This window comes from Dunckerocampus dactyliophorus, chromosome 19 (assembly GCF_027744805.1).
Source record: "Dunckerocampus dactyliophorus isolate RoL2022-P2 chromosome 19, RoL_Ddac_1.1, whole genome shotgun sequence".
NCBI classification, from domain to species: domain Eukaryota; kingdom Metazoa; phylum Chordata; class Actinopteri; order Syngnathiformes; family Syngnathidae; genus Dunckerocampus; species Dunckerocampus dactyliophorus.
In genome coordinates, this window is record NC_072837.1 from 10291793 (window position 1) to 10317368 (window position 25576).

The window sequence follows — 25576 nt, forward strand, 5'->3', positions numbered from 1 at the left end:
TTTCTCTATTTTAAACCTAACTCAAATGTGAAGGAGGGTACACTTTGAATATTTTTGCCCTATTCTGAGCCAGATTCCTGCCTTCTGACACAAAATCCCCTTTCTGAAGGGAAACCGGCCACGGCTTTATGTGTGTGCCATGGTTTAGACACAACAAGTGGGATGAGTCAGTCATTTCCCCACCAGACATCAGTGAGGCAGTATTTTCTATAGGAGCTACGAGGGCTGTGGACAAGCATGCCTTTCAGAACCACAAAAGGAGTTACCTGTGTAGGTGAGGTGGGCTCCAGGCGGTAAAGGCCAAATGGTCGGCTGAGAGGTCTCTTGTCAAAATATGGCAGATCACATGCCTTCAGAAGGAAAAACAAAAATGAAAAACTATACAGTTAAGCTAAAACAAAGTGGAGTATAGTAACATAAATCCAAAACAATTATGTTTCAATAATAGAATCAAGGCTGTAGTAAAAGAGTAAGTTGCTCAACCTTATAAGGTTTTGCAGCCTATGTTTTGCTGAAGTGCGTTGATAAACAATATGGTCATCCAATGGCAAAGATGACTGGAACTGTTGGCCGCTCCAGAGTGTTTTGGAGCTCCTGCATGTTGCTCTACCTGCTCTGTGAAATCGTTCCCGTCAATATCGTCGCTGTTGGAGTGTCCTCCTGGACTCTGCACGTCTATTCCGTGACTCTCCAGGATTGTGGCTTCTTGGAGGAAAAGGACAGATTGTAAGATTTATTGCTGATCACCGGTCGTAATTGCATAGTGTGAATAATGCGGTTTGGCATTTCGCATTTTTTGTCTCTGCTTTGAATTGTAATTAGATATTTTTTTAATGGTAACTTAAATAGGAAGTGGTGTGAGGGCACTGTCTGCACGGTAAAAAATGTAGCAGCTACAAATCCAGGAGGGGGCACTGTTTCGCAAGTTCATTCACCCAACATTTTCCAGCAGGAAGACGCTTTGATGTGACGTGATGTAGTGTAACTGCACGTTTTGTAAGTACAATTACTGTACCGCATGCCTGTAATTGTTTCCTAATGTGTAAAGTTGAATTTAACATGTTTAATAACCGTGAGAGGCATATTATAAGGTTCAGAGTAGGACAAAATAATCATTTGTAGGCCTTTCTATGGGCGTGTCATTTACTCAAGGTTGTTGTCTCTATTTGCCACCTGAGTGACTTATGCTGTGGGTATGATGTGTGAGGCCGAGCAAATCTAATTGGACTTTAAAAAATGTTCAGGTTAAACCAGGGGTGTCCAAAACAAAAAATTAAACAAAAAAAGCAAACATTTGAAAAAAAATTAGCAAAAAGCCACACTGTGAAGAGAAAAGGCTGAAATATTGATACTAATACCTAATAATAGCACAAAGGTTTGTCTTTAAATGAAAACACTTTTTTTTTAGCCTTTTTGGAAAATTACAAAAATTAATAAAAATATCAAAGTGACCTGCCGCATCTTTAGATTTTTCAGCGGCCCTCGGTGGAAAACGTTTGGACACCACTGGGCTAAACAATATTCACAATAAGACATTACCAATATTGGCTCGTCTCTTGATCTCTTTGCGGCGGTTAGCAAACCAGTTGTAAACCTTGAGGGAGGTGACCCTCTCCAGGTCAGACAGCTTCTTCCCTGAAACACATTACACAACAGTTTGATGCACAGTCTACCTTGCCCCTCCTCTTATCATGTATAGTTTGATCTATGCAAAACCTAAAAAGCAGAATCATTCCATGGGGTTGCACCCATGGAGCTTACCTGGTTTCTGAATAACAGCGTTGCAGGCGTTGGCTATCTCCTCCCTTTTGGCCTCATCTGGATACTGGTTGTCGTTGAAGTAGCTATAAATAGCACAAGAGCCATGCTGATTGAATTTATTTGACACAACAAGGACGAAGACAACACATTACTTGTTGTCTATAATCAAAGCAACGTTCTTTGCGGAGATCAGTAGAATATTCACTTAAAAGTTTGTCTCCGCACCTCTCCATCACAGCCAGACACTCTTTCCTCCAAGTGAAGCGGCTTCCCCGCCGAAGTCGGAATGTCCCTGGGGCGGTGGCAAGGGGAGGTGGGGTTTGCCTCCACTCCATCTCCTCCAGAGGCAAAGGTGCCGGTCGCATGTTCAAAGTGGCACCTGTGTCGAGAAGCAACACGCATTAGTCACAAATTTACAGAACCTCTGAGCTATGCACAAACTACCCTTTAGTGAAAGGTATGCATGTTGGCGCAGATACATTTTGCCAAACAAACCATATATTCTTATTAAAAAGGTGTCTAAATAGTGCTGACGGTGAGTGCAAAGTGAAGACCGCAGCAAAAATGAATGCAAAGCTTTCGTTGCAACCACACTACTGACATCACATTTGCAGAGTCATAACCCAACTGGTTAACCCTGGAACAGATCCTTGCAATCAGCATGAAAGGACATCACTTTCCTCTGCAGCAGCGATGGAGGTGTGTGTGTGTGTGTGTGTGTGTGTGTGTGTGTGTGTGTGTGTGTGTGGTGCTGGGCTGGGCTCAATGTGGCCATAAATATCACAAGGAAAAAGCAGTTTCCAGCCCTGATGGCTTTGGCAGGCATCCACCAAGGAACATGCCGCAGAGGACAAGGCGTGGGATGTCTGCTTGGCTATTGGTTGCTACAGCACAGTTACAATGGAGATGCAAAGCCAGCATGAGGCTTGCTGTTTGTACACGACTACACTGAAACAAGGTTTAAAGAGTCAAACCTCGGTTTTCCAACGCCCCATTTTGCCCAAATTTCACCTTAGTTCTAGTACACCGTCTCGGCTAACGTGCAATATTGTACGTAGCAAACTGTTTTTGGCACAATTAATTAAGATGTGAACAGAGGATACACCCAGCATTGCTTGTTTATTAGCCATCATGGCTCACACACCCAACACTAAATCTCACAATACTTAGTTTACACAATGTGTGCTATCTAATGTCTGACTATATTGATGGACAGATGCGCTATAATGCACGACAAAGTCAGTTGTGGTATGAGGTGTGTTAAGAAGCCATCTCCTGAGCTGTAACGACAAGCTACACAGACGGCCTCATTATAACGTGTTCGTAGGCGAGGGGGAACAGCTAGGTCCAGCTCTACCTGGACCGCCGCAAATAAAGTAAAGTATAAATTATATATTAAATCATTTTTTTTTATAAACCCGAACACCTGATCCCAAAGACGTATAATGTCTTATACGTTTTTTTTGCGCGAGAGACAAAAAGAGGTGATGCACACTAACATGTCACTGTCACTGCATTTTGAAGCCATAAAAACAGTCACAAGGTGGCAAAGTGCATTTTGACAGGAGCTCGGCATGGATCTTTGCATGTATTAACACACTCGACAGGAAGGGGTAAGTGGAAGAGCATTGGAGGAGTGCAGCGTGCAGGATGTTACGCAATGTAGGGAAATATGAATGCATGCACATGCACGTGTGCAGTTTCGTTCCAAATGTGAAAGTTGTAAAAATTTCATGATGTTATATTTGTAAATAAATTGTTATTTTGTCATAAAACAACCCTTTTTGTGTTGTTTAGATATTTGACAAAAGCAAAGCAATAAATACACAGAAGCATAAAAATTGTGTCAAAGTGAAAGTTATGCCTGAAATGTATCTTTTCATGGTGGCCTAGTGGTTAGCATGTTGGCCACACGGTCAGGAGATCAGGAGGATCTGGGTTTGAATCTCCGTTGGGCATCTCTGTGTGGAGTTGGCATGTTCTCCGGGTACTCCGGTTTCCTCCCACATTCCAAAAACATGCATGTTAGGTTAACTGGCGACTAACATTGTGAGAATGTCTTTTAAAAAATGGCTGGGATTGAATTAACTGTAATAGGGGTGTGATGAAATATCAATATATCAAACTGTCGCAATATTTAACCCTAAAATGGATTATCGATACGCTCTCGCCGTGAATCTTTTTTTTTTCATGATTATTAAAATACAGATGCTATAAATGTCTTCCACCGTTCCTCCTCAGTGAGTCACCGTTATATACAGTATTTGACATCCAGGAGGAGAGCGGCAGAAAATTGATTTCACAGAAGAAGAAAAGTAAGCAGAAGAAGAAAAACTAAATCAAATGCCGGCCGGCCTATGCCGGACACGGGCGGTGAAGTTAAAGGGAAAGATGCGCCAACATAACTGAAATAAAAAGGGTGGACTCACTTTGGCTTTTATGGCGTGGCTGGGACAAGGCTGGACTTTGCACAATGTAAAGAGTGTCTCCCGAAAACACGACACAAAACAAAGCCACCTCTTTTGTCACCACGCTCACACAGAAAACTGTGCCTAGTAAAGTGATTTTTCTATTCAAATGCTAAATGTTGTGTTATTAAATGAAGAAATGTGTGTGTGTGTTTTGTTTATGTCTTTTATTATCAACATTGTCATGCTGCTCAACCTTACCCGAGTGGTGCTCTGTCTCTTTCTGGTGATTACATCACTACTAGGGTTATTGCAGGATTAAAATGGGACAAGATTTCTCGTTCAGAAATTAATACATAGATAAATAAACACTAAATTAATTAATTAATCACACAATAAATGAATAATAATAAATTAGATTTTATATAGCCCTTTTCAAGGCACCCCAAGCACTTCAGACTGAAGTGAACCCTTTATTCATTCACTCCTCAGTCCTACACTGGTGGTGGAAATCTACATCTGTAGCCACAGCTGCCCTGGGGTAGTCTGACGGAAACGTGGCTTCAGAGCAAAAACACAGCCCACACAAAACTATTAACCCTAGTGAAAGAAAAATCATGAAGTGCTATATTTGTGTTCTTTTTGGTATTTAGTAGGCTACTTCCTGGTTCATGGAGGTTGACAGAAAGAGCCGTTACGATTCTGGAAGGTGGACAGTTCCATTGATGCTATCTTGAAAATAAACCTGCCGCTTTATGCGGATTCTCAGTTTTGTGTTTTCTGTGTAAACCATGTTTGACCTATTTACTGTAAAGCTAGCAGCAGCCTAAAACTGTAGCATTTTCTCCCCCCCATTCTACTGAAATAACATTAAATCTATGCAAGACATGTTGAACAAACTTTAGCCTGAAATGGCTCAAAGAACACTCGTCTTGTCATCCCTCAAAGTACAACAAGCAGGGGAAGTGGGTGGTTGAGGAATATTAAATTTAGTTCTGGAGACTTGAATCTGTGCCTGCATTTAGTCACACCATCTTAAACCACAATAAACCTAATTAGACGGAGCTGTCATAATCCTGTTGCTTCAACTCAAAGTCATTTCCTGACTGCGGCTGCATCTGCTGTGGAACTGCAGCATCCATAGCACTAACATTTACCCCAAGATGCTGAATTTAAGTATCTCATCAAATGTCTTAAGGGGAAACTGCAGGCAGCAGATTGGTGTATTTCATTGGAAACGCTTCAGCTGTCTTTTTTTTTTTTTTTAATCCAATCTTGAAATTCACCAGCTTCTCTACACTGGTTCAAAAATAGTAAAATGCTGCGTGTACCTGGAGTCGTTTTCTCCAGTGTGTACCAGCGGTAGAAGGCTCGCTTCTTCTGCTCACTCAGGTCGGAGCCATGCTGCAGCAGCCAATGGGAAATTCTGCTCTGGCTGATGCCTGGAAAAAAGCCAGACATCAAATTACAGTGTTTTACATCAGGCCTTGGCAATGTTTGCAGACAAATCCCTTAAAATCATTTTACAGACGCAAGGTTAATGAGAAAAGAAAGAAGTCATCTTTGTCCTTAGCTATGGCTTGCTCTTTCCTCACAGCACTGGTGTATTTTGATTTTAGTTATTTTAAAAATCCTGGAATTGTATGGGGTTGAACAAATATCCATTCAGCAATGTTAATGCTTCTGCTACTATTAATAATGAATACTACTGCTACTATTAAAAATAGTATCATGTAAGGGTGTCATGAGACACCCAACTCACGAGACAAGACGATGCACGCGACTCGGTCCACGACAATGAGACGAGACGAGATTTTTAAATTAATTTTAAGAAAAGTACAATAAAAAAATATGACTGAACAAAAACTTTTTTTTTCTTATTTAAATTGAGTTACAAAACAATACAGACACGTTTTGTACTGTTTATTGTTCCACAAACTGACGGTAAACAATATTATTGTCAGCATTTATTAGACCAAATAAACCACTAATGTTATGATAATATATAATAATATATCAATAATGCAATATTTCCTTTAATATGCCATCTTTCACTCTGTAAAGTTGTGGAATTGCCGTTTAAGACGTATTTTTTTTCTCACAGGCAATTCATACTGTCCATAAAACATTTGCATCATTTCTTGATACGCAGGCTTTTCAACTGTATTAAAGAGCAGCATTTCTTTTGCGATGTATTAAACTACACTCTGAACATACGTCATTTTCATCTTCTCTTCTTGCCTGTTTGAAGGCGAAAGACGAGGAAAACAGACACACGTGTTACCAATACCAGACCTAGGGTCTGGCGTCTTCTCATGACTGAGCTCATTTATTAAAACAGTGGTGCATGGCTAAAGCTAACCGCTCCAGTCTCCCTACTGAATCACTCAGCAACATGATGCACCCTCTGCTGGCGTAAGCATGTCATTACACTGTCAAAATCAAATACAGTACAGTAGTACCTTACATCAATTTACATCAATTCCACTGAACATAAAGAATTTATGTAAAGTTTTTGCTTCGTATTACAGAAGAAATTCCATATAACATAAAGCGTCAAGTCAGTGCAAGTCTTTTTTTTTCCCAATCAACTTTATTAATGCTTCAAGTCGGTGCAAGTTCAGATTAGCACTTGGTGACGCCTTCTGACGCCTCATGCTCTCATTGGCTGATTTTCGGGGCACCGCCTCCGCTCTCATCTCTTTGGCTGAGTTATACAGCAGTACGTGAGTTTGTGTGAGAGACAGGCTTGTCCCTTCAAACTCCTTCCTCTTCGTAGTCCCCCTGAAACTAACTTAAACAATTAAATTAAGTTACACATAAAATTTTGCACACAGCATTATCGTGTAGTGCGTGTGTGTTTGTCTGTGAGACCAGCTGACTCTTAGACTCTTTAAGGCTAGTCCTCCTCCTCCTTCCTGCCTCCACTTGCGCTCCTGAACAAGACATCTCGTGAACGGTAGGATTGTTTTTGTTTTTCAGTTTTATTCATTTACAGTAATCTTATTTATTACCTTATTTTATATTGGAATGTTACTCTACTGTGTTTATGCTAACGTTTTCTTATATTTTCCCACCATATTTGGTGGACTTTGAATATTTTGAAGTGCCAAAGGGGTGAGTTTGGGAAGATCTTGGACTATTAGACTATTTACATGTATTTTACGCTTCGTATAACATAAAATCCCTATAACATAAAGGTTCTCGGAACGGATTATTTACATTGTAGGGGTGTCTACTGTACATAGAAATTAGTAGTTAGTATGGTTGACTTATATTGTAAGTCAGGTACTCACCGGTGACTTGTGCAACCACTGCCTGAGAGATCCTGCGGTTCCCTAGGAAGGCTTTAATCTCCTCTTTCACCATGCTGCTGTCCCTCCTGCAAATTCAAACAAAATCAGAACTTCCTACATGGTCGGCATTATTTGTCTGATTCATTTGTGTCTTTTTTTTCCTTTTCCAACATCAGCAATACATTTAACAACTAGAAATGCATGTTCGACACCCACAATGTATTAGGTGACCTTCAGCCGGCGGTCCTTGTTTTACGACATGTCATGGTTATGACGCATTCCAATATATTATTAATGTGACTGTACAGAAAGGGAAAGAGAAAAACTAGTTACATGCGCATCGCATCCCTTCACAATCGTGAGGCAGGCTTTTCTGACTTACTAAAGGAAAGTGAAAGTGAAAAGAAATTAGACGACATCGTAAAATGCGCAGAAAATGGAGAAATGCCGGCCAACATTGGTCACATGCTTGGTCAAGACGTTGGACTGTGATGACCATCATAAAGGAAAAGATGGTATCTTTGAACATATGAAAGGATCTGCTCCTATGAAAGAGACACTGACATCTAAGCAACGCAACATAGTCGTCTCTTATTGAGACTTCATCCTCCCAATAAGCCTGTCTGCTTCCCTTGCAACGCCCCTTCCAGTGTACAAGATAACCACAGGAATAAAAGTAAGGAATTGTTCTTTCTTTAATGACTGTTTCAATTCATTCTTGTATTTAATTTTTTTCTATGTGCACTGTGAGTGACTGAGGTGTTAATTTAGGTATAATAAAGGTAAAAGCTGCGACTTACACTTAAACTCAACTTACAACGGCGTCATAAGAGCGAAACTCGTACGTAGTCTTTTGCATGACATTGAATCTCAGGTAAAATATCTCCTTCAGAATCGAGAGACTCCATGTTAAGCTGGAGCCTATCCCATCTGACTTAGAACGAGTCCACTCAATCGTAGGGCACATATAGAGACTGACACCTTTCACACTTAGCTATAGATATTTTAGGATGTGGGAGGCAACTGGAGAACTGTGACTAAGGGCAGCTGTGCTGACCACTATTCCACCATGCTGCCCATCATAAAACCAAAAAAAATACACGGTACATATTTTAGAAATCTTTAAAAAAAAAAAAAACTTGTTTAAACCTAAAAATGGCGTTGTTAGACCTGGTAACCTTGAAGAAATGTTATTTGTATCTTATGAGAAACTGAAACCAGCAAAATGCAACAAAATGTGTAACTGGGACCTCATTTATAAAAAAAAAAAAAAGTGTGTGCGGATTCCAGTGCAAAACACAGAGTGCTTGCAAACCTCAACCTACATCCAGTACGTCAAGCACAAGACAGATTGCGTACAGCAGAACTTTGTAAAGCAAGACATGTAGATATACTAAGAAGTTATTTCAAGAAAAAACCTCGGTCTCACTTTGCAATAAGGTACACAAAAATACAGTAGTTACTGAGGAACTATGGTAATGAGGAACTAATCACTAAGGCACATAAATTTAGAGTACCGGTAGTTACTGACGAACTAATGAGGAACTAATGAGTAGAGTAGTTACAGAGGAACTAATGAACTAATGAGGAAGTAATGAGTAGTGGTTAGGGTTAGGTAAGGTCGTTCCTCATTAACTACTGTAATTTTGTGTACCTTATTGTAAAGTATTACAAGTGTTGTTGACCTGAAGCCATGTACCCCCCTACTCCTGGACACTTAAAAAAAACATAAACCTTTTTAGCTTAATTAACTTGAAATATCAAACATAAGCAATTGGTTAGTTAATTTCATAATAATTCTGAGTCAAAAATGTGTATTTTGCATGGTTATATTTTCATAAAGTTTCACATGAACACTGAGGCATTCGGGTGCACTTGTAAATGTGAGTGTTGGGTGCTAATTGTTTTTCATTTTTATTCACCTACCCCTTATGACAATTGGTGTACCCCACTTTGGGAAACTAGGGTGTACAGTATCGCTTATCGCCGTTAATTGGTTCCAGACGAAGTAGGATTCCTTATTTATAAATGGAATATTTGCGTAGTTAAAGCATAGAAAACCTGTATGCGGCCTTCTAAATACCTTTAACATTATTACAGCCCTCTAGACATAAACTAACACCCCTATAGTCACCTTCACACTCGTATTATCCAATATAGTAGACATGATGAGCGAAAATAAGACATAATATAGTCTTACACGGTAGCACTGGGAGAGTTTGTTGCTGCAGTTTCTGGATGCTAATGCTTCCTGCGTTGGTTATTGTCTCATCAGTGTAACATAATGTAACAAAGAAATGGAGTTTCAAAGAGTTTCCATGCCTTATATTTGTACAGTCATGGAAAAAATCATTAGACCACCCTTGTTTCTTCAGTTTATTGATCCTTTTTAATGTGTGGTACAACTAAGTGTACATTTGTTTAGACAAATATAATGATAACAAATATAGCTCATAAGTTTAATTTAAGAGCTGATATCTAGAAGTTCTTACATGAATAGCTATAGCATTGTACTGCCAAAAAATTTAACTCTTGAGCTCTTTTTGTTGCGATTGTTATATTTGTCCAAACAAGAAACTGAAGAAACAAGGGTGGTCTAATCATTTTTTCCATGACTGGATGCAAGTTAATTTTCCAATTTTTATGCGTAAAAATGCTTAATTAAAGCCAAAATAACATAACATTTGCTTAAATATGTTTTTTTTTTAACTAATAGGGCTAGTGAAGCGGCGAAATTGGAAGCACGATGTGGCAAGGGATTACTGTACACCACTATACTAACTTTTCACGGAAGAGCACAAAAACTTGTCACCAATAAGGGGATAACAGAGCAGGAACGGACTGGGAAGACGTTTACCCTAAAAATATATAATGCACCCCGTCATTCATTCCACTGACATTTTACATAGTTTTAATTCTCATGGTAATACGGGACAAAGTGCGTCCCTTATTCCGTTTTTCAAGGCACAGTTAACAACCCCAGTGGTGCTTTGTATTTTACAGCTCATCCAAGTTTTTTATGTGGGCATGAGCTTTATTTCGTGTTGTCTAGGGCCCTATAATTTCCACGTTGACAAAATCGCTGACGGAATGGCGGAATTGGCCATTATTTGCCAAAATTGGCCGCTTAGCAGTGTGAATGAAATGCTGTAATCGTGAGGAGAAGCAACGTTTAATGTGGGGAAATATTTGCCTAGCGGACTGCTCATTCATAGCGGCATGTCCTCATGAACACTAAGCAGCCCCTTCTGAACTAAACATGTCAAGGCGGCAACTTGAAACACCAGCTAAGTCAGCGAAAAAACATTTTGGAAACTGAAACTCGTCACTGAGCGTGAGCTCACGTACAGCGATAGCCGGACGGTTGGGTTAGCATAGTTTAGCGGCGCATGCTAGCGCGGCTGCGTGTGTGCCACTCGATCTGTGTGAGTTGTGCTTTACTGTTGTTAATGTAACAGAGTGCTTTAGGATGATCGCTGACAAGTTGTGTGTGGAACTGCAAGAGGCATCTAGCTAGCTATCTCACTTAGCAACAGTCAAAATACATCAACACACACACACACACACACCACACTTCCGCCCTTCAAAATAAGAGCGCTGTTTGCCACATCTTGCCTAACTGTGTGAACAAAATAAGGATGTCATAAAAAATATCTTTCATTAATAACGCAATTGGAATTGCATCAGTAACTACACCTTCTTTAATCACAAGCACGGGCATTACAGTTTGTCGAACATTCTGTAGCAATGTGTGCAGAGGCTGACATACCATGTCCCATGGCTGTCTATTCTGTTCATAGCTGAACTTAGCTGGTTTAAAAAAGCATTTTTTCCCCATTTATCTCAAGCTCAAACTCAAGGAGAGTTGGGGGTTTGATGTCATGCTAAGTGACAGATTGGCAGTGCTCAGGAAGCAAAGTGGTACAGAAAACAGTTACCGTTTATATACTTTTATACCTACAGCAGGACTTTACTGCCCCCGATGTTAAAATGTGCAATGCAAGTGAAATGGTGGAGCTAAATCTGAACGATTTACATTCTTATTGAAAAAAACATTCAACAAAAGGCCCCATCTTATTCTGCCCTGCTCTCTGATTGTACTGCTGTGTGTTTTTTATGGCTCACACATGACAATTGCCTGTTTTAATCAAAATGTGTTCAGCTAGGATCACGTGGTCTACATTTACTTACCGTAATTTAATTTGCAGACATGTTTTAATATGTCTATCCTCAAATATGTACAGATCTGAAGGAAAAGTGGGTTACTGAACAAAATGTACCCAATGTGTGGACTGGCTTCAAGCCCCAATACATCACACACATCAACAGAACATCACACATGAAGCAAGTGCATTACTGGCTGTGGGGAGAACCCCTCATAACAGGACAAATAGTAGATGGTGAAGACATGGCACATACTGTATAAAATAGCTAATGCTGGAGTCAACAAACAACCCACATCAAAGTCCTGAGCGCTTTTTTAGCACACTTTTCAAATAAAAATGAGTCACCACTCTTGAGTCACATCCAACTTCAGTATCCTCCACGCCAGTGTCTTGCGGCACAGCTAAAATTAGAGTTGGGAAAAAAAAATGCTCGTATCGACACCAGTGAATCAATGTAGCACAAGCCTCTGTACAAGACAGAGGAAAAGTGGGAAGCGTATGAAAAGAGAGGCAAAGGATGCCAACTCAAAAAGGCCAAAACCCCTGCAGAGACAGAAATGTGCACTTTGAGGTGAGAGGTAGGGGGTAAAAAACCCCCTTTGGGCACCGTGGGATTGTTGACAAGCTGATGTGTCGCACCCCTGCAGCAACACTTGACGATCCAACACGTGGATAGGACAAGGGCTTTCAATGCTACTTAACTTTCAATGAACGACACACAACTTAAAGCAGGGGCAGCATGATTGAGTGGCCGGAGCTTGTGCGGTGAAGGCGTCATAAGGTCTGAATGCCTGCTCTGAAGGTTCATGCATGAAGGCATCAGAGGTTGGAGCAGTAGGAGACGGTAATGTGTAAAGTGCTTAGAGGCTGAGGAAAAGGTGGCTAACAGGAGGATACTGATGGATTGTAATGGCTCTAAATAACTACCATGCCGCTACTTTGAGCATGTCTTTTCAAGGCATAATGTCATTTGATGTTTTGTGAATTCAATCATGAGGTGGGACTGAAAGGCTTTTCTGCTTTTTCCACTACCCAACATCTATCAGAATAAATCATGTTCTTTGCAAAAGTATTTCTTGACTAAACAAGAACAACTGTACAGTATTTCTGCCTCTGTTCTTCTGAAGCATCCATATGGCCAGCTTTCTAAGGTACAGCCTGTACAATAACATCCAATTGATTAAACACTGCCTGGCCGAAAAACACACTAATATTTCTTCAAAGCGTGTTTAGCTGGGATTACGGCACATATTCGTTGTGGCACCTGCAGTGTCACATATTTCCTTTCTGACCACTCCACAACGTTTCCCCACTGTCCTTCCACTTTTTAATAATGCATTGGACATTTCTTAACATCATTTTACTACTTTCAGCCCTCTCCTTAGATCAGTGGTTAGAGAACCTTTAATATCAATGTATTTATCCGTACAAACCACTGTAGGAGTTGCTGACACCAGCATTGTTCAAGCATGAATAAAGACACTGACAGACTTGCCAACCGAGAATAAATTTTATGTGTACAGTCCCCCATGCCTCTCAGCCCCCCACCCCACCCACTACTTGAGACGCACTGCCTAAGATGTCTTCTCATGCTTGATGCATGCCAATCATTTGGCCCTTCTGAAACAAATGAACATATTTTCCACGGCCACAGGATGTGTCTTTGAAAAATGAGAAGCTACCCACTGTATCGGTCAGGGGTAAACACAGGCAAACCTCGGTTTCCGTACACCACCGTTTTCATATGATTCGGTTTTCCTCTAAAATGTATGCCTCCATTTTTGTACAATATTGCACTTAGCAAAACTAGTCTTACTGGATCATTCCGTGAAGCCTTTTTTGGCCAGGGAGTATAGTTGGCACCTTTGATTGTAATTTACCCCATCACCTATTCAGTGTTGTCCCTGATTTGCATCTTTAGTCAGACATACTGGTACTCATTTTTACAATAAAAGCCACACATTTGTTTCTGAAAGCAAGTCAAACTGCTTCAAAGAATTTAAAAGACAAATTGCAGGCAGTATAAAAGATTTTGAATGACAGCTAGTTTTACATATTGGTAAGACATAATGACGTCCTGGAGGCAACACGGAAAGGTCATCTTTTGAACCAGGATTTGAAGCTAGTAAGGTTTTTCGGGTAGAAGACAACAAGATTGCTTTGTTGCACCACTGTGGTTTTGGAACAAATGTGTATTTGTGAAACTAGTTCTATTGGAGGCCGCACGGTGGTCTAGTGGTTAGCATGTTGGAGTAACAGTAACAGTCTGGAGATCGGGAAGACTATTGGGGGACAGCTATTGGAGGGCTTGTGTCAATGTGACAAACACGGAAGTGAGCGAGGCTCGCCAGGGAATTTAGTAGCGTTATCATCAGAGCAATTTATTAGCGTTTGTGCTTAAACTGCTGCGTTTGCCAAAGATGACAGAAAAAAATGTTGCATGTTGAAAGACCCACGGTGTCATACATACATCCATGTCGTGGAAGTAGCCAGACTGAAGAAAAGTGTGACAAAGTGTGTGTAAAAGAGTGTTTGTGTGTGCATGTCTCTGTAAAACAGTGTTTGGAAGTGAAGCATAAACTACAGCCTGACTGCACTACAGTATACAGTATGTGTGCAGCCCTAGTTTTGTAAACTACTGACTATTCTTGAGCACTCTAATTTTACTAAGTTGTCGATATTCATTTTCTAACACCCTGTTTTCATTTCAGTTAGTTGGTGGGTGTTTTATTTGTAATGTTAGTCACAATTATTTTTGGTGAGATTATTTGAAGAGAATGATATTTGAGTGATGGACACTTTACTTTAGTAATGTGTACTTGAATAGACATCAAATATATTTAATTGATAGACAGCGCTGTTTAAAGTAATGTTAAATTCTCATCTGGTCTCATTCTCGTACACCCAAACTCGTGTATCTCGTCTCGTGTCTCAAGACACCTCTAGTGAACAAAGATACAATTTTCTGACCTAATGAAGTGAAATGGTATAATTCGCCGCGGCACACCTGATGATCTCTCACTGGATACTAATGTGCCGCGGCACAGTGGTTGGGAACCTATAAAAAGCCGCATTCAGACAAAAGGTGAGAGCATTTTCAACACAAAATTCAGCCCTTGTTACTACTGACCTCATCAGCTCCTCCACTTTATCGTCAACGTCAAGGTCATCATCTGTAGATTCAAACCCAAAGGTTCTTGCTGCCGCGGCACTGTTCACCGGGTACCGAGGAGGAGACAGCTTCCCATTGGGTGTGGCAGCTAGGCTGTCGCGCCCGTTCTGTGACAGCGCCACCAGCGAGACAGGTGAGGGCAGGATGGCGGCGGGCGGCGGTGGCGCCGGAGGTGGAGAGGTGTCGTAGCTGTTGCTCGGGGAGGGCGACAGCCCCCCGCTGCTTCCAAACTGAGTCTGCGTGGCGGTGGATATCTTGGAGGTCATAGAGGAGGCAGTGGTCGTGGAGTGGCCGCGTACGCCGGCCTCGCCACTGTTGATGGCGCCGTTGTCGCCATTGCACATCACAGAAGAGGTGGTGGTTGCCGAGGCAGTGTTGTTGGAGGCAGAGTTGTTGGTGCAGCTGTTTGTCCCGCCTACTACGTAGGAGGAGGAGGAAGAGGAGGAGAAAGAGGTGCGGCGACCAAACTTGTCGCCGTGCTCCCGGTCCAGCCGGTCCAGAGTTTCGAGGGCATGGAGAATCTCCTGCTTGGTCATGCCGGAACGACGCAACCGCTGCAGCAGATCTATTTGCTCAATAGTGAAGCGCGGCTCCTCGCTGAAGTCAGACATCCTGAAAGCAGACAGACGGGCTATGAGACTGAGGAGAACAAGAAATAGCAGGAAATGCAAGGGAAGTGGAGGGAAAGGGAAGTGCAAGGAGACAGAAATAGATGAATGGATAGGCAAGGAGGAAATGAGAGGATTAAGAGGGAAAGGGTGGAAAAAGAACACAGTTGCAGATGGGTAGAGAAATTGTGAAGGAAGAGGCAGAGAGGAAGGAGAGCTAGGGAGGAAAGTGGAGGAAAATGTGAGAGGGGGAAAGCGAGAGAACAAAAACAAGAACGCAGATAAGAAAATGACGAGTGGGAGACAGAAGTGTGAAACGAAAAAGGAAGGGAGGGGCCAGGCATGAAAAAAAAAATCAGCTATTTTTGGGAACAAGTGTGCAACACACGCAGAGTGCCAGAGTCACCTTGACAGCTGATTCCATCTTAACATTCTGACTGCCGTTCTTTAAGAGCTCGAGCATATGCACGCCACCCACACCGTGCGCTTTTCATAAGCAATTGGCTATGCTAAAAATCAATGGGTCTAGAATCACACTGCGGTAGATTTTACGGACGAGGACAATAAAGTGCTTTGCTACATGTGTTAACTTAACCTAGAAATAAATGACTAAAAGACACGCGGACAAGACATACCGTTTCTACCATATGAGAGAAAGTGGAGGTCCATGCGGCCACTACATGGAAATACGTCCTGTGTTATTCCTCGCAGTCGGTACTGGGCTTCGATGTGTTGCCAAAGTCGTTAGCTGCCTCGTTAGCATTGAGCAGCGTCGGTATGGGCGTGCTGTTGTCGGTTGACATATTAATCATAGAGGGCCACCAAATGTGGAGGTGTGATTCAGAACGAGACAGGAGTTGAGGATAAGTGGTAGAAACCACTGAACAAGCAACAATCATACCGCCCACAAACGCAGGTTTGTGGAAAAGTGCGACCAGCCACTACGGAATAATGTAACATTACGACTTTACACAACTCCATTTTATTTATTTATTTATCATTCATTCAGAAAGATTTCAGCAATTTTTTGTCATTTATTTAAAATACATATCTTCCACTTTTATGGTGTAATATTATATGGTGTAAAAATGACTGTTTTGACTTTACTTTTTCAAAATAACACATTTTAGAACTGTAATTACAATACCGTGAAACCGTCAAACCGTGATATTTCTGCCAAAGGTTATCATACAGTCAGAATCTCATGACTGTGTTATATATATATTTTGACTTGCCCAGTCAACATATCATTTGCACACGCTCGATTCGGCATTCACGGCCCCGCAAATTTACAGATTTTTGGTAAGGTTTTCTCTTCTCCAAAAATAGGCTGTTTTTTTCCTGCAGAAAAAAACATCTCACTCACCCTAAATTGATAGTAATTTTTAAATAGTTTATAATACAGGTAAAATGTACAGCATATACTGTATGTACCGCTATTAAAAAAAGACCCATGATTATGTCTTTATGCTTAACCGATATATTATTTTTTTCTCCATTGCGATGTCGCACTTTGTTCGGCGGTCACTTGACGTTAACGCAGTACAGTTAGGGCCCTATGAAAGCCGTTTTATGTCTTCCCAAATTCCGTTTTATTTTTTCCAAATTCTGTTTTTTCCGTTTACATTTTTTAAATTCCGTTTTTTCACCTTTAATACTGATTTTACCAGCAGAGAGTGTGTACTTTTGTGACAATTCCAACAGCATTATTAATGGAAGATATTATTTTATGACACCCTTATTTTGGTTACACAGTTAGACAACAGTGTCTGTCGAATAGCGCTCTTATTTTGAAGGCCAGGAGTGTGTCGTGTGCGTTGAGAATATCTTTTCACGGTTAAGCTGGGAGCAAGAATAAACATGCCTCTCGTCCTTATTTCACTCAGGACTTGCGTAGTAAAACGCTCGTTTGCGTTAACAAGCGGTAAAACAGAACATGGTGTAAACACACACACACAGCCACACTAGCATGCTCTGCTAAACCAAGCTAACCCTACTAGCTTCCATTCACGGTTCGTAAGAGAGTGGTTTCAAAGTGTTTTTTGATAATTTTTTTGATAACACGCCGGTGTTTCAGCATTTAATTCACATTATCGATTTATTTTTGATAACAAAATATGCTTGGAATATCTTGATGAGGTAATATTAAAGTTTAAAAGAACTGCATGCCGTACAATTTTTCTGTCAAAATGAAAGCGCAAACACATTTAGAAGGAAAAAGGTGCATTATTGACGCACATTATTCACAGGCTTTCGCGGGCCACATCTGAGTCGACACATGTGGTCTACATTATCATTCATTTGTGGTGAAAACCTAGACGTTTTATGTTGAAATGTGTTTAGTAAGTGAGTGAGGCATATTTAGGGCTTAAACCTGACTTGTGCATTTAGCACAGGGGTGTCCAAACCTTTGGACACATTATTATATTTTGTAAAGCAACACGTGTAGATGTGCTAACAAGTTGCATATATTTCAAGAAAAAAAACCTTGGCAATAAGGTACACAAAAATACAGTAGTTACTGAGGGACTAATGAGGAACTAATGAATAAGGGACATGAATTTAGAGTAGTTGCTGAGGAACTAATGAAGAACTAATGAGGAACTATTGAGTAGTGGTTGGGGTTAAGTAGGTTTGTTCCTCATCACCAAAGTGTTGCCACAACCTCATCTCAGCTTTGTGATATAGGTGAAAAAGCGTATGAACTTCGGTCTTTTTCCCCAATTTTTGATGTCTTTTTTTTTTTTTTTAGTTTCCAAATAATTAAACTTTCTTCTTCAATTATCTTCTTACATTTTCTTTTTGGAATATTATGACTTTATTCCCATAAGATAACCAATAAGAAAAAACAGCAGTGGGCCCCGCACTTTGGACACCCCTGATTTAGCATCGTTAGTGAACTACGACAAATGAAGGGAGAGGGTTATGGGTTTCCTGGATCTAATCTAATCTAATCTAATCTAATCTAATCATTACAAAATGGAGATGTCCCAATCCGATCTTCAGGACCGATATCGGCTGCCGATTTGCTGTATTTTTAAGATGGGATAATATCGGCTTCCCCCACGAGATCAGGCCGATCCGGTTGCCACATAACGTTCGTAACTCTGGGCCACACTCCAAGATGGTAGGTGCGGTAATATGCCTCAAAAGATGGTTGCCACTCGACTCCCGCCACCCGCAAGAAGAAGAAAACAAGAAAACGCAAACCACCATGCAGACATGTCCGCGGTGTACCGTGGTGAAGTTAGTTTCATGTTGGATATTCAGCCCGGTAGCTACAGCGGTAGTTCCCCTTCACTGTGCCTGGACTGCTGTGTCATTGTACGGGGAGCTCGCAAGGGAAGTGCTGCTCTAACTGTCAATAAATCACTATTACATTGAAGAGAGTTTGTTAAAAAAAAAGTGTTATATATTCTAAATACACCGTAAATTGATCTACAACCATTTGAAATTATTAGTCCTACCCTAAAAGTATTTTGCACACCAATTTTTTCCAATTTTACCTTTTATTGGATTGACTTTTATTGGATTAGGAACCTGACTCACAAAGGTTTGTTACAAAAGCCAAACAATATTGTTAGTCATGCTTTGTAATAAAAAAGTAAAATCCAGCAATACTTGGTTGCATTATTTTTTAATGCTTTGAAGAGCTATTTTCATAACCACATCAATTACTATTACTAAAAGAAAAAAAAAAAAAAAAGGATGGGTACCGGATCACATTTGATCGGCAAGGCTAAAAACAAAAACGGAACAGAAGCCAAAAAATGTGGATCGGGACATCCGTATTACAAAGCTCACTTTTATTACAAATGTCGATCCGAAATCTGAAGATGTTAACATCAAGATAGCAGGAGGGTTTAGAGGGGTGGGAGCGAGCCGTGCGCTTCAATTACTCACGGATTTTCGCCATTCGCTCGTCGGTACCAAACATAACTCCTCCGCCGCAGGGCAGCCATTCCCCAAGCACTGCGCCACGGAAATTATGATTTATCTACTTCGTACGATGAATCTTCATCTATTGATGCCAACGACCTTTAGTGACAGGCGGGACAATTACGGTACATAACGGGAGGTGCATTATTAAACTGTGTAGCCACCTGTTGCCGTTTATACAACATTTCTGTTTGGTGGTGTGCCATGAGATTTTTCTAAGGTTGGGAAACACTGCCATGGTGTAGCTTAGTAATATGAACATTGAAACGTGCATGCTGCACAATGACGATAAAGAAGTGCACTAAAGTTGTAAATGATTATCAAGCTAAATTACAGCTTGAAAAACATCCACATGGGCATGGCATGGCAGTTTCTGAGATTTTGTACTATTCTGTCAAGGCACTTTGTCACTCTCCAAACTGTGGCCGAGTGATCATTAGCCATCCCCGTTGAAGCATTTACATAGTTACTATGCAACTACTCACCAGCTGCGACACACAGTAAGAGAGTATTCAGATAATACTGCTGCATTTCCTGTACACTAAAGAAAATTGTTACCTATATCAAATGCCAGGTTACATACAGATATGGGCTACGTTGCGTTTCCATATACTGTAGTCGTACTAACACGTTACCTTGCTGTATAGAGTTTCTACTTAGTAAGGATTCTTCCGGCATGTGTTCTTGTTTTGTTGAGCACATCCAAAACCACTAATTAATTTGGTTTCATCACTTGAGGGAACGGCAAGTGCTGATGCCTTCTTTCACGCCCTTTGCCCAAACAGCTAATGTTAGCAAAATGTTACCATGGTAAAAGTGACAACTTTTAACCACCTTACGATACGCTAACCATTTCGTTTGGAGCCACTCAGCCTCCCAGGTATAAAAAAACAACAATAATTACCAGCAAATGCTCTGTTTTGGGTATGAGCTACTTAGCATGACATGCTAGCTGTGCCAACGCGATCACTCGCTGACGTTAGCGGCCGCCGCCGCTACTCGCCATGATTTGATATTAATATAACATCATTTCCAGCGTGTTACGTTCCAAACGATAAGGCTTACCTGGGTTTAAATCGTCCGCTTGACCATTTAACTTCACAACACGACCAAAGGCCCACGTCGGAGTGAACTGAGGCCGAGTTATAATGCAGTTTGATATCCGTGCCCCCGTGTGACTGTTTTCCAAGGATTTCTAATCAGAGGCGAATTATTTGCCTCTGCGCTTTGTCTGTCTGACAACAGCCATATTGACAAGTAACACGTTCGAGGAGCTCTGGGGGAATTGTAGTTTTCTCTTCAAAAAACGTCTTAACCATGCGGGGGAGTTCTTGGCATTAAAAACTACAAATCCCCTAAAGGACGAGGGGGCGCTGTGCCGATGGCTACAGTATACACGGCGTACTTAGTTCCTGAGGGCGCGTATTTTAACATTGTAGTGCCGTCCCACATCCACTTCTGTCGTTGCACACTTCCAGGAAATGACGATTTAATTATTTACCAGCTTACTCTTCTTCGCTTCTTCGTTTTAATTGTGAATTACAGCCACTCGAGTTAGCCCCACTGAACTCTATAACTGGAATGGCCCGGATCGCTTGCTACGCATTGGAGGCTTGAAGCCACCGGAAGTATAGAAGCCGCCATGTTGTTTCACCCTAAACAAGAAAGTCTCAGAACGAAGAGGAGTTCGAGATGCCGTCTTCCGCTGCTATTAATTGCACAAATTGCGAGAAGGGACTTACATTTCACAGGTAGGTAAATGTTTATAAATAATAGAAATAGTTTAAAAAAATAGATACTTTAAATCTGTAAACATCTTTTCATCTAAGTAGTTGTAAATTACCTCTTATTCTCCTTTAGATTTCCACATTGCAATGCTCAACTTCTAAAGCAATCGGTAGTGAATATGCGGAGAGACAGGTGGATTCCTCCAGTCAGAGCGCAGCTCTGTTCAAGTCATTTCACCGAGGAGAACTTCGACAGGACCGGCCAGACTGTTAGATTGCGAAAAAATGCAGTTCCAACAATATTTGACTTTCCTGATCATCTTCTAAAGGTAGGCGTTGCATTTAACTTTGATACTACGTAGATCCTTATCATAACAAATACCTTGTGAACACTGAAATTGAGTTGTTATGCATTGTAATTTCACACAATAGAAGTAGGAAAAAACTTAAACTGGAGGGAAATTTTGAGATTTGGGTCTAGTAAATTTACTCTGTTTCAAATGAACTTTTGTTAATTCGTGTTAATTTTTATACCGAAACATAATAAATGTAGTGAATGAAGATACATGTATGTGTATGCGTGTGTGCTTTTTTTGGGTGAAGCAAGATGGCCGACCAAAGGCTTCATGCGATCAGCAGGGACGCCCCTTCCAGTAGTATAGAGTTCAGTGGTTATCCCCTCCGCTTCCGCTACGTAACCAAGATGGCGACTATTGAGGGTGGTTAGAGTCCATCGCTGCACACTCACCATTTGGGGCGTGTTGAGTGTAACATCCGGGTACTGAAGGTGCATTGCGGTTTGCCGTACTATACTTCATTTTGGGACGCACTTATGCACTCCAGTGGAAGTGCGCGAATTGAAGCACATTAGAAACATTGGGAATTATAATGTGCCGACAATTTAAAAGTATGACAATAAAGAACCGGCCAATTTCCCCTTTACATTAGCTACCAGTCTGTTTTATAATAAACATATTCATCCCTGAATGACATATTGGTAATGGTAATGGTTTCATATTTTGAACATACATACAAGTTACATTGGAATACATCGCATAATACAATTCACAATTCCACGTGTCCAAAAATACATTTATTCACTTCCTGTATTCCAAATGTACTCGTTGCCAATTTTGAAATCGATAAGAAAATGATAAGGCAGTATAACAATGTGGTACAAAAGGAGTCAAGCTTTAAAACCACTGTAAATAAATTCCGTAGCAGTCATAATAAATATATAATAATAACTGATGAAAAGGTTATTTGACAGATACGTAGTTGGAACCTGGGTGAATACAAACAATGTAATACTTCAAGAAGTCCTAAGAAATGAAAAGCTAGTGGTAAGTGCGAGAGTGGTTAGACATAACATTGTATGTACACAGTGGTTCAAGACTCTTCTTCCTTGTACTTTAACATAGCATATTGACTGTTCACCTATGCTAAATGTTTCCCATAGCAAATAACAACAGAATTAATCCAGGGTCAAACTATCACTGTCACAAGACTTTTATTAACTGTACATGCAGGCAATGTGTTTTTCTTCACTGTCATAAACGTTTTTAAAATTAAAGACTGTTAACAGTGATACCCAAAAACACAGATTGCCATGCACCTTTTGTCCTCTGGGGTCAGAAATGACCTCACCTGGTTTGTTATTCAAAGCATATTGTATAAAATGTCAATCAATTCTGCGTTAGTATTTTAATTTTGTGAACCTGCTGAAAAAGAAAAAACGTTTTGCTAAGCTTTGCGGTTTTGCTAAGCTTTGCAGCATTTTGGACACCCCTGTCATCCATAGTACGCAAATGTACAACACTCGCGTCAACAAACATATAGTACCTCAAAAAAGTGAGTACACCCCTGACATTTCTGCACACATTACACAAAATATATCTTTTCATGGGGCAACACTGAAGAAATGACACTTTGACACATCGTAAAGTAGTCTGTGTCCAGCTTGTCTAACAGTGTAAATGTACTCTTCCCTCCAAATAACTCCGCCTTCATGTCTAAACCACTGACCACCCCTGAAATGTCCGATTTGTGCCAAAGTGACCAAACACTACACTGAAAGTCTGTTTTGGCTGGTAGGAAAGACCTCCTGTACCGTTCAGTCGTGTGAGCTCTGCTGATATACTGTATATGCGGCTATGCGTGGTCATTGAAGTATTGCTAAGACAACACATCTAATGGTAACCTTTTTCACAGTCATGTACTGTATATTGGGACCTGAATTTGACATGTATTTGCTGGCGGTAAGTTGCACAGTTCTTGAAAATACACTAGAGGGCAGCAACAGCTAATTCCTTGCAGTGGTAGATGGCGTTTCCTGCTTAATTCTCCTCTGTATGAATGCAGTGTAGTCATGAGAAATAATAAAGGCCGTGAAAATATTCATACATTGGCATATTGAAAGAACCATTTCGAGTAGTATGTTTCTTTTCTAAGATCTTTGTAAATATATAATATTTTTGCATCAATTTGGATACTGAAACACCAAGTTTCACAGTTGTCACAGGATTTATGGAAATTTGTTTTTATAAAACATTTAACAAATGTTTAAACAAGAATAATAAATGTTTTCAATGTATACTCATGAGCAAAATATCTGCAATATATTAACCTGGCATAGTGGGTGATCAGGTGACCTTTAGCCAAGAACTGAACCACAGGGTCAATACCAAACCATGACTTGTACTGCATTCACAACAAAATAACAGCATGTAGTTTAAAAATCGTATGTAATTAATGTTATTATTCCTTGGCTTTTAAACCAAATTGAGTTTTGTCATTTCAGTCACCCATCTGTGTGTCCTATTAATTTTTCATGATTATGCCTATCAGCGTTCACAGCAAAACAGTTGTTTTTAATTCGCACAAAACCATTTTGCATTGTTTTGTATTGTTATTGTATTTCCATTATTGTTAACAGTAAATATCCCAAATTGACTTTCATTTGATTACTAAATGAAAAACAAAATAATTAGCCAAAAATAATAAATCTATTAAAAATCAGACGAAAAACAGAACCTTCTGTCTAATAATTCTCTAAATTACTCATTTCAATATGTAATATATACAGTATAATGATTGATCACAAGTCAAATTAAATATGAATTATCATTTACAAAACAAGGTAATGACACAGAATGTGCCAAAAAATAGAAGTTCCTGTTTTTTTACTTTTTATTTTTTACTCATGCTGATATTTCATTGCGTGAAAACACTATATTTTATTATTGCTGCCCAGTAATCCCCATAATAGTAATCCAGTGTTTTTATACAAAGTAAAACAGGTGCTATCTGCAGGTGAGTTGTATTGCGATTATGTATAAAACATGGCAAACGATGGCCTCATTATGATCCAATTTGTCATAGTGATTGTAGTGCAGTATACAGTAAGACCATATTTGATATCATGTCTAAAACATCTTCAAACACATCCATTGACAACAGTTTTGTGTACGACAGCATCAACGGAGTTTACAGTTGCTATAATTGCCGGTGAATACTTTGCCTGAAATAATGATTTTGAAAGCCGCTCGGAACCACGAGTAAAAGAAGCCATAAACAAAGGGATTAAACATTGAATTTGACCATCCAAGCCAAATCAGCATTTCAATCAGGGGTAGTGGGATTGAATAGCCACTGAGAGGATTAAAAGTCATGGAAAGAAAGAAAGGGGTCCAACAGAAAAGAAAAACTCCCATCACAATAGCCAGGGTTTTTGTGGCTTTTCTTTCCATCTTACTCACTCGCTCTGTTCGTCCAGTTTGTGTACTTTGGATGCTTTGTGCTTGTTTCAGCGCCACGGTTAATATTTTTAAGTAAATGCTGAGCATGACGAGCACTGGCAGGTAAAACGAGACAACAGCGACCACGATATTTGAATTTGGAATGTGAAATATGAAGCAGCGGCCTTCGCAGACAGTGTGTTTAAGCCCCACAAACATGATACCGAATCCATATACTGTGGCCAAAACCCAGATTACCAGAATCATGATCCCAACCACCCGACCGTTTATCTTTGTTTTGTAAGTCAGAGGCTGACACACGGCGTAATACCTGTCGATGGAAATACAACACAAGTTAAGGATGGAGGTCGTCATCAGTGAAATGTCAAAGCTGCGGCGCATTTTACAAAATAAATCCCCGAAATAGATACAGGAATTGACAGACAGAGCCATGTTGAACTGCAAAACCAAAGCACCCAAGAGTAGGTCAGCAACGGCCAGAGACAGGATGAGGTAGTTCGTTGGTGTGTGGAGCTGCTTGAAGTAAATGATAGACGTGATTACCAGGAGGTTCCCACATATTATGCTAATAGACACAGCGCTGCCAATGAACATGTACAAGAACATGCGTGTTGCGGAGGGGGTTATTGCCACCAAGCAAGACTCTTGCTCGGTTTCGTTACAGAAATACAATGAATCACTCTTATTGATAATAAATTCCATGCTTCCTGGATTTGCCGATTTCAATTATTCATCTTAAAA

General features: G+C 40.3%; 2 protein-coding genes across 3 annotated transcripts in view; both read right to left on the reverse strand.

Moving 5' to 3' along the window:
• The window catches only part of hmbox1b (homeobox containing 1 b), a 35593-nt gene extending 14763 nt beyond the window's left edge, over positions 1 to 20830 (reverse strand). The window contains exons 1-9 of one of the 2 annotated variants that reach the window (XM_054761382.1): positions 20416 to 20830; positions 14762 to 15415; positions 7466 to 7551; positions 5501 to 5611; positions 1987 to 2140; positions 1762 to 1844; positions 1540 to 1635; positions 611 to 702; positions 267 to 350 (exon numbers count right to left, since the gene is read on the reverse strand). In XM_054761382.1, coding sequence (XP_054617357.1) covers positions 267 to 350; positions 611 to 702; positions 1540 to 1635; positions 1762 to 1844; positions 1987 to 2140; positions 5501 to 5611; positions 7466 to 7551; positions 14762 to 15414 — 1359 coding nt within the window. In that variant the 5' untranslated portion in view covers position 15415; positions 20416 to 20830. Of the gene's footprint in view, positions 1 to 266; positions 351 to 610; positions 706 to 1539; positions 1636 to 1761; positions 1845 to 1986; positions 2141 to 5500; positions 5612 to 7465; positions 7552 to 14761; positions 15416 to 20415 lie in introns of both variants that reach the window. The other variant, XM_054761381.1, reaches the window with a different exon arrangement.
• A 3723-nt stretch (positions 20831 to 24553) lies between these two features.
• LOC129172633 (trace amine-associated receptor 1-like) lies at positions 24554 to 25537 on the reverse strand. Its single transcript, XM_054762587.1, has one exon. The coding sequence runs from the start codon at positions 25535 to 25537 to the stop codon at positions 24554 to 24556; it is 984 nt and encodes a 327-aa protein (XP_054618562.1).
• Between the last annotated feature and the right edge of the window lie 39 nt (positions 25538 to 25576).

Bases quoted from the DNA above. Each gene is read 5' to 3' on its own strand.
- LOC129172633 (XM_054762587.1), bottom strand. From the start codon at position 25,537: ATGGAATTTATTATCAATAAGAGTGATTCATTGTATTTCTGTAACGAA.